We start from the raw sequence: 8,616 nt of genomic DNA, 5'->3' as shown, positions 1-8,616 counted from the left end.
CATATCAACCAAAATTGTTTGCGAAAATGGCTTGCAAATGATACTTCTAGTTAAAGTATTTGCAGTTGAGTTCCTTTTGGAAGTTCTTTTGAGGCGAGTTGGAACTACCGTCATGCAAATGTCTGAACGTCTGATTGATTAATATTGTGATGAATATTGTTCCAGAGATCACAAAATGGGAAAATGTGATCTTATGAATCTGTATATGTGAAAAGTAAGAGAAACAAAATATATGTGCATACTCTGATAAGCTGTGACTATACTATGTTCACAGAATCGTGCATCTCATTATTTAACCATGTCTTGTATGTGTTTTAAACTCCCTCTGCTGAAGCATGTCAATCAGCAGGACTGTAAAACTGGCCTCTATTATGTGAGATAAATACACTTTTCCTGTTTATTTCGGCGGTCAGCTTGACAGCTGAATCCATATTGCGAGTTTTGGTGCAGGGGGATGTTAAACAGATTCGAGAGCATTAACCTAATTGCATTATCTGTGTTTTTTCCTCATTAAAAGGGGTAGAGTGCTCAACCAGTGCTACGTTATTTTCTATGACAGCTAATAGAGTTGATTTACTGTATAGATGCGATTAGTGCCAACAGATCGCTCGTTGAGTTTTTCCATCACCAGTCTCTGCAACATAAATTAAATAAACGGCTGCTACTGTTGCTATACTGCAGCCAGCATATGACAGCTGCACATGCATTCAGTCTTCAAATGCAAAAGCAATACAGCGGATGAAGCGTTTTATTAACATTCACCGCTTTAAGGCCTCTCCAAGTTTGCTTAATATGATCACATACTTGCAGATAAAGTACTCGAGCCACCAGGGCTGCTGTCAAGTCAAATCAATAGATGAAAGTCTGTGGGGTTGTGAAATGGTATTCTTCATCCTAGCAGCCCTGAATCTGCCGCGAGCTGTGGTATTTTCAGCATACTGTACTGCTTTTTAACCCTGGCCAAGTTAGTGGCTCAATGAATGCCAACGAAGACCTCCCAAAGGCAGAATATTAGTAAAAGCAGCCGAGAGTTGTAGCCTGATATGATAGGCCACTGTATAGAGGGATTGTAATTCCTGTTTTTAAATATAAATGTTTAGAAATTAAAGCTAATCAACCAGGGGCTATTAAATCCCAAATTTAGTAATGATATCAAGCATGTAGAGTTTCTAAATAAGATTATTAAACTTGTACCGGGAAACAAAGCCGTATTTACTATTTAAGTTCCTAGGCTGCTACTTTTAAGGAAAAACTAGTAATCAAATTTTTAGTTTTGCTTAATTTCTGTATATTTTCAGAACCAACTGCTGTTGGCAATTTCAAATATTATTATTTTTTTCTGTCTTAGTGGCTGGTTTGTAGCCAGAAGAAGTTGTGGACAAGACTTTATATAATAGCTATGTTAGACCACTTTCTTACAACGTACCGAGAGTTTAAGACCGTATGTTCTTGCATGCATCATTTATCTGAAGGGTTCCGTATTTTATTCATGCCTCAAAGAGAGAGGGCAAATGTGGCAGTTTTTCCAACAGTATTATACAGATAATGTTGGAAGATCGTTTGTGTTATTCCTGATGGTCTTTCCTATGGCAGATGGTGATGGAGAGCGGAGATTGGCTGGTCGGCGGTGATCTCCAGGTGCTGGATCGGATCTACTGGAACGACGGGCTGGATAGTTACAGGCTCACACCAACCGAACTCAAGCAGAAGTTTAAAGAAATGAATGCAGGTATGGAGCTACACTCAGGAGTTGCTCCTTTTGACCTAATTTTGACTAGTCTGTTGTGAGTTAAGAGTCGTCTTGCACTCAAGCTGTAGCAGGCCACATAGACATGCATTTTCTTTTATGGAATTTAATTGTATTGTCATAGACTTGTATTCCTCCATATATTGCTGCAATACAATGATATTTATGGCAAGTTATGATATATTAAACACTCTTCTCTCATTTTAAGATGCTGTCTTTGCTTTCCAACTGCGGAACCCAGTACATAATGGCCACGCGCTGCTCATGCAGGACACGCAGCGGCGTCTAATTGAACGCGGCTATCGCCGACCCGTACTTCTGCTTCACCCGCTGGGCGGCTGGACCAAAGATGACGATGTGCCACTGGCCTGGCGCATGAAACAGCATGCAGCCGTGCTGGAGGAGGGGCTGCTTGACCCCAACTCCACCATAGTGGCCATTTTCCCTTCACCGATGATGTATGCTGGCCCAACAGAGGTTAGTGTAAAATGAAAAAGGACTGAGAACAGACACCTGAGGCACTCCATTAAAATAATAACTTACGGTCAGCTGGTCATTACAATTTATTCAATTTTCTTGATTTTAGTCAACTATCTAGTCATCTATCAAGGATATTATGTTCATCATATATATAAAAATGAATACTGAAATCCCCCCAAGACCATTTACTGCAGCTGGTAGCTGTTCATTTGGAAACACCAGATGCAATTTAGCCTTGTTGCCTTTGAGATCTTCCTCTTTATGTAATTCGTAATGTATCCTATACTTGCATACTTTAGGAATTACATATTGTTTGACACATGCAATATTTTAGACAAAGAAGCTCTGTCAAATGTGCTTTGTACTAAGAATGATAATTAAAATGCCGTTTGAAGCCAATGAACTGTTGTATGGAAAGTTAGTGGTGAGGAAGCTTGCGCAGGGCACATTCCTTCATGAATCTTCGGTGGTGCACTGGATTTCTGATCCGTTCCACCTAACCTATGCTAGAGGCTAAAGACAACAGGGACAGTCTCTTCTTGTGGGCATCACGCATCTCTGGGCTTTTTCAGTATGTATTGATTTGTGTCTCCTGAAGTGGATGTAAACAGAACCTAATTGTTTAGAGGCCAGTGGCGTCCCTCTACAATCCATACGTACACACAAACAACGAGCACAAATGGGGAGCTTTCTTCTGACAAAAAATGTTGCTGGTGTAATGTTCCATGGCTATTTTGAAGTCTCTTGTTCTTTAATCATGTGGCCGGGGACATTAAAATATTTATTGGGAGCAGACAGAGTCTGTAAGACTAAAGCAGCCCACAGGAAGCACTCGTTCAACTCATTGACTTATGAGGAGAAAGTAGGGGACATGCTGACTCCACAGAAATGCATTAGCTTAGGTGGTGTAGGCCAATTATAATCAGAAGTTTCCATAAATTATATATGTTTTGACAGTTTTTTTTTTTTAAATTGTCACTATCTCTGTACCATTGAACAAAATGTTAGATTTCCATTTGGTTTACATTATCATTGTTCTGCAAATTTTAAGCACAGGATTGTTAATCAAAAAATGAAAAAAATTAAATCTGTCACCCTCTATGTATTCAGCCTCATGTTGTTCCAAACCTTTCTTTCTTTTGTGAACAACATATAAAAGAAAAAAAAAAAGGTTTTTCTGTATCTATCTTGACTTGTGCTACATTCAAATTTTTCTAAAGCCACGAAAGACCAAGATTGAGGTTAGATGCTAAAAATCTTCCCGTTGCGGGTGCTCTCAAATCTCATTCGCATGCATTTGGTTACAAGACCATTTTGTTATGCCATATTCAAATACACACAAATGTGAATGACATTTGAGAGCTATGGCAGAAGGAAAGATTTTAAGCAAATAATGGTTTATATTTCACCCTTTTTCTCGCACAAAACTCATCAACTCCAATCCCCATTCACTTTCATTGTTCCACAGACGTGAACTGGTTGAACTAACACTTAGATTAGTTTTAAAGTAAAAATAGATTAAATTTGAACTGTTTCCAACAGGTGCAGTGGCACTGTAGGGCCCGGATGGTGGCTGGAGCCAACTTTTACATAGTGGGCCGTGACCCTGCAGGAATGCCTCACCCAGACACAGGTAAAGACCTCTACGAGCCCTCCCACGGAGCTAAAGTTCTCACCATGGCCCCTGGACTCATATCACTGGAAATTGTGCCTTTCAAAGTGGCAGCCTACAATAAAGTCAAGAAGGCCATGGATTTTTATGACCCCAAAAAGTAAGTTTATATCTTTTTCCCCTTTAAATTTGCCTTCCTTTTTACTAATACAAATTAACTACACAAATTGAGCAAGACAAGCGTCTTTAAGCAACTAATTTAATCAAATTTGAGACTTGGGCATATTGACAGTTTTGGTAAATTGAAACCAACTGCTGAAGGCATGAATTTACTTCATAAACATCATAAACATTTATACATGTTCAAACAATCTTTCACTGTACAAACTTTCCTCCATGTCAGGCTTCCTCGATTCCTAGCTGCTTTGCCAAGAATAACAGGAAATGTTTTGTTGTTGTGTGCTTTTACCAAATTCTACGGCTTTGCTCTGTTCTTTGAAGTCATTTAGAATTGGAGATCTGCCATTATTCCTCTGGCACTGTGCAAATGCTACGGAAGATGACTAACGAAAATCATGCGTTTTTGCAGCGTCTCGTCTTGCAATTAATAGTGCCCACTGCTATCGAGTTAACAGGCTTTTCAGTCATCCCTGATGAAGACCATGCAGCATGTCAACATGCAGTAAAATTGACTTGAAGAACGACAGGGGACTTTAAATATTGCATGATCTTTATGCAAATGCGCATCCCACACAGAGTTTAGAGGAATAGCTTACAAAAGAATGAAAACTGTATCAATTACTCACCCTCAGGTCATTCCAAAACCATATATGGCTGTGTGGAACAACAACAGCAACAACAAAAAGATAGGTCTTCAAATAGATCTTTCATCTGTCAAGATCCAAAGAGGGCAAAAAAACACTATGAAAATGATATCTACAAATGCATTTAAGTCACTCTGTGTTCAAGTATATATACATAGAGAGAGAGAGAGAGAAATTAATAAGTTCAAGTTATGGAAAAGAGCAGCTTGGACATTCTGTAAAACATCTTCTTTTGTGTTCCACGCAAGAAATCAAGTCATACGAGTTTAGATTTTCTCTGATTTACTATTCCTCTACCTATATTTGACATGGCACAATTATATTTATCCTCATTATGATTAAGTATTGAGATTGTTGATTACCTTGATATGTAAAATTAAGTGCCATGTTGACATTGGGGCTTGAGTTTACTGGCATCACTTCCCTCCTCCATCCCGGCAATCCCAGCAATTGGTTGGGGGGGGGGTATGGGGGGATTGGGGTGGCAGACTCGCACTCTGTCTGACTTTCAAAGGGCCCCGCTTGGCGCCTTAGTAAATTTATGGCATTCTGTCTGCTCCATGAGCAGGGTGTTGGGCCTGGCCAAATTCGAGAGTAATATGGATGCTGAGTCTAATTGCCAGCCATCCCCCTTAAAGTCCTCCTCTAAAATGTCTCAAATCAGTCCAAGCTGCTTGTCATTTAAATGCATATTAACTGTTCTCAATGGAGTTGGAGTTTATGTGTTCCAACCCTTCACCCCATTGAAGTGACTACCAGGTGAAATGGTTATGATATTCCATTTCAGGGTCCATCCAATTGTGGGATGCGTCATATTTGCCTATTACTATTAGATGCTTGCTAAGGTGTTCTGGATGCTTGTTAGGACATTGATAGGTGGTTGCTAGGGAATTTGGGGTGGGTACTAGGGTGTTGCAAGGCAGGTTGCTAGGGTGTTCCGGATGATTGTTAGGTCATTGCTAGGGTGTTTTAGGTGGTTACTATTACAATTTAAATGAACTCTTTTCTATGTAAATATATTTAAAAATTAAATTTATTCCTATGATGCAAAGCTGAATTTTCAGCATCATTACTCCAGTCTTCAGTGTCACATGATCCTTCAGAAATCATTCTAATATACTGATTTGCTCCTCAAGAAACATTTCTTATTATTATCAATGTTGAAAACAGTTTTGCTACTTAATGTTTTTGTGGAAACACTCAGGACATTTTTTCAGGATTCGTTGATGAATAGAAAGTTCAAAATAACAGCATTTATTTGAAATAGAAACTGTTATAATATAAACATTTTTATCAATGTAACTCATTCTTGCTGAATTGAAGTATTAATTTATTGGAAAAAACAACAACTTTTGAACGGTAGCAGTGTATTAATATTCTGTACCATAAGCGTATATAAAATAAAAAAATAATCCTATTAAACACTCAATACCATCAATACCATAAAAACAGCCATAAAAATACTTGACTGACTCAAAATGCTAGAGGTGTGTTCAAATCCATTATTCAACGTTCCACATTATAAGTGCATATGAAACGCTCTCCTTGTCTAGACTGAAAAATGACACAGTTTAATGAATGTGGTAACGATGGGGAAAGCATAGTGCAACAGTGTACGTTTATAAATTCATTGCGCTGTGCGAATTTGTTTTCATAAGGTCTGCGTCTTAATTGAAGAACAACTAATCCGTAACAAATAAACTCTATCCGTCGGAGCCGTTGAGGATTGTATTGTAGACTAGCGTTCGGGTTTTATTCACGCAGTTGGAGACTAATTAGCTCTATATGTCAGATATTTTGCACTGTTTATTTTCGAAGCATTTGTTTAAATGAAAATGTGTAGCTGTGAGTTTGGATTTAATGACATGGGCCTGAAGTTTAGATTTCTGTTTCTTACTAATTTATTTTTGTCTAGAAGAAAGTCAGCCTGTTTACCTCGTCATCTTTGCTCCGTTGAAAGGAATTAAGTGGCTTGAAGAGCCACTTGAGAGGACATATTTTATCATAGAGCTCTTTTCAGAGTATAATGCATCATTTCCTCCAGAACGAAACGTCCCGAACAAAGGAGCAGTGTACAACACCTAGTTATTATCTCTGACGCAAACCCCGAGATTATGTTGTTCTTTTTTTTTTTTTTATCACATTGGGTACCACACTGTCCCTTTACCGTGCACATCTTAAAGTTCCCTCTGCCGTCTCATTTTACCCAGACACCAGGACTATGACTTCATCTCAGGAACCCGCATGCGGAGGATGGCTCGCGAGGGCCAGAACCCTCCGGAAGGCTTCATGGCACCCAAAGCCTGGAATGTTCTCAAGGAATACTACCAGTCTTTAGAGAAGGCCTAAGCTGTTTTCCAGGTGTGGAGAGAGGTGGAAGCAATTCTGTTACAGGGAAAGGAGGAGGAGGAGGTGATCTTGGTTTGTAAAAAAAACAAAACACACACACACACACACACACACACACACACACACACAATGATTGAACACTGGGACCACCCAAAGGACTTCTTGCACTTTTTTGGATGTTGTTCCTCATTAAATCACTCTCAGTTTCGTAGTTATGAGTCTTATGGCAGCATTTTTATATGTTTGGTTTAAAAAAAAAAAAAGCAAGTTAACTTGTGAAAGGTACTTTTTAAGTATTCAACACTGTAAAGATAGAAAACTAAACTGTTTTATTAGCAAATTATGCCATCTCTATTCTTGTACACTCCATAATCGCTGTTACAATTAGATGAAAGATGACGTGTAATTTGAAAATTACACTTGCCTTAAAGAGCTTTTATCGAAACGGTTACATTTACAGCATTGTTCTGGCTTTAATGCATGGTCAGCTCTATTGACAGCATTTATGGCATCTTGTCAACATAAATACAACAGAAAATACATTTCTTGTTCTTTACAGCAGAAAGTCAGTAACGTTTTGCTCAATATGTGCAAGAATAAAGGACTTTTTGCATGGAGAAATATCAAAATAGAAGAATTGTGACAGTAAATCAGACGTTTATCTACCTAGAACAGTAGTCCCGTTGCAAAAGTGATTATTTAGATAATTAAATGATGTACATATAAATATATAAGTGCAAAATACATTGCCAGTATGTTAATAATGCAAACATTTTTATTTTTTTTTTGCTTTACCATAAAATAATTTCAACCTGTTTAATTTTTAATCAGCATTATGCCACAAATGCTATTGATAGAGCTTAATGTACTGAGCAATGAGCAATCCTTGAAGCCAAAATGTGTGCCTGGATGGGACTATATACAGTTATTGTGACGGTTTATATGTGACGGTTGATATCATTAGAATAAAGCCTGTTGTTTTATTCAGTGATTATTCAGCAAGGTGTGGTGACAACAGTATATCCTTTGTGTTGGTTTTGGCAATGGTTTACCCTAGAATCTGGACAATTGTTTAAGGAGCTTGCTTGCAAAGCAGCAAAATCTGTGACGTTTGTCCTTGGAAGTTACTGGCATAACTTTAATAGCTTTTGTCTAGTCTAACATATCTAACCATAGTGTATTGATATTTCTTTGTTTGAATATAGTGTTTTGTTAAACAAAACTATTTGGCTTTGTCTTTAGGTGCATTTTTTGTAGTATTTATTTTTATGACTTTTTGTGTTTATTGTATTAGAATAGAAAGGCTATCAGGTAGACGTTCTTCAGTTTACAATTCTTAATTGTCCTGTTTATTTTTAACAGCATTGTCCTTCTTACCTCAGTGTCTTTAATAAACCATTCCACCAAAAATCGCAAATATCAGCTAAATTGATATTTAAAGTCGGTACTCTCAAACAAGTTGAAGACATGAAAATATGAAAAGACATGAAAATCACTGATCATAATGTGCATTTTCCCTAGTTCCCGCAGTTAAACAGTGCCGTGTGCAACTGCTGTACAAGGTCAACGAAATATATCAGAAAATACACACAGAGAGCCAGCTG

General features: G+C 37.9%; 1 protein-coding gene across 1 annotated transcript in view; it reads left to right on the top strand.

Annotated features, from left to right (window-relative positions):
• The window catches only part of LOC107684313 (bifunctional 3'-phosphoadenosine 5'-phosphosulfate synthase 1-like), a 17,347-nt gene extending 10,072 nt beyond the window's left edge, over positions 1 to 7,275 (top strand). The window contains exons 9-12 of the mRNA XM_016480547.1: positions 1,594 to 1,729; positions 1,956 to 2,224; positions 3,770 to 3,999; positions 6,874 to 7,275. Of these exons, the coding sequence (XP_016336033.1) occupies positions 1,594 to 1,729; positions 1,956 to 2,224; positions 3,770 to 3,999; positions 6,874 to 7,012 (774 nt within the window). The 3' untranslated portion in view covers positions 7,013 to 7,275. The remainder of the gene's footprint in view (positions 1 to 1,593; positions 1,730 to 1,955; positions 2,225 to 3,769; positions 4,000 to 6,873) is intronic.
• The last annotated feature ends 1,341 nt before the right edge of the window (positions 7,276 to 8,616 follow it).

Source organism: Sinocyclocheilus anshuiensis, unplaced genomic scaffold (genome assembly GCF_001515605.1).
Source record: "Sinocyclocheilus anshuiensis isolate Anshui unplaced genomic scaffold, SAMN03320099.WGS_v1.1 scaffold1371, whole genome shotgun sequence".
NCBI lineage: Eukaryota > Metazoa > Chordata > Actinopteri > Cypriniformes > Cyprinidae > Sinocyclocheilus > Sinocyclocheilus anshuiensis.
The sequence above is the reverse complement of the archived record's forward strand: the minus strand, read 5'-3'. Positions and strand labels throughout refer to the sequence as shown.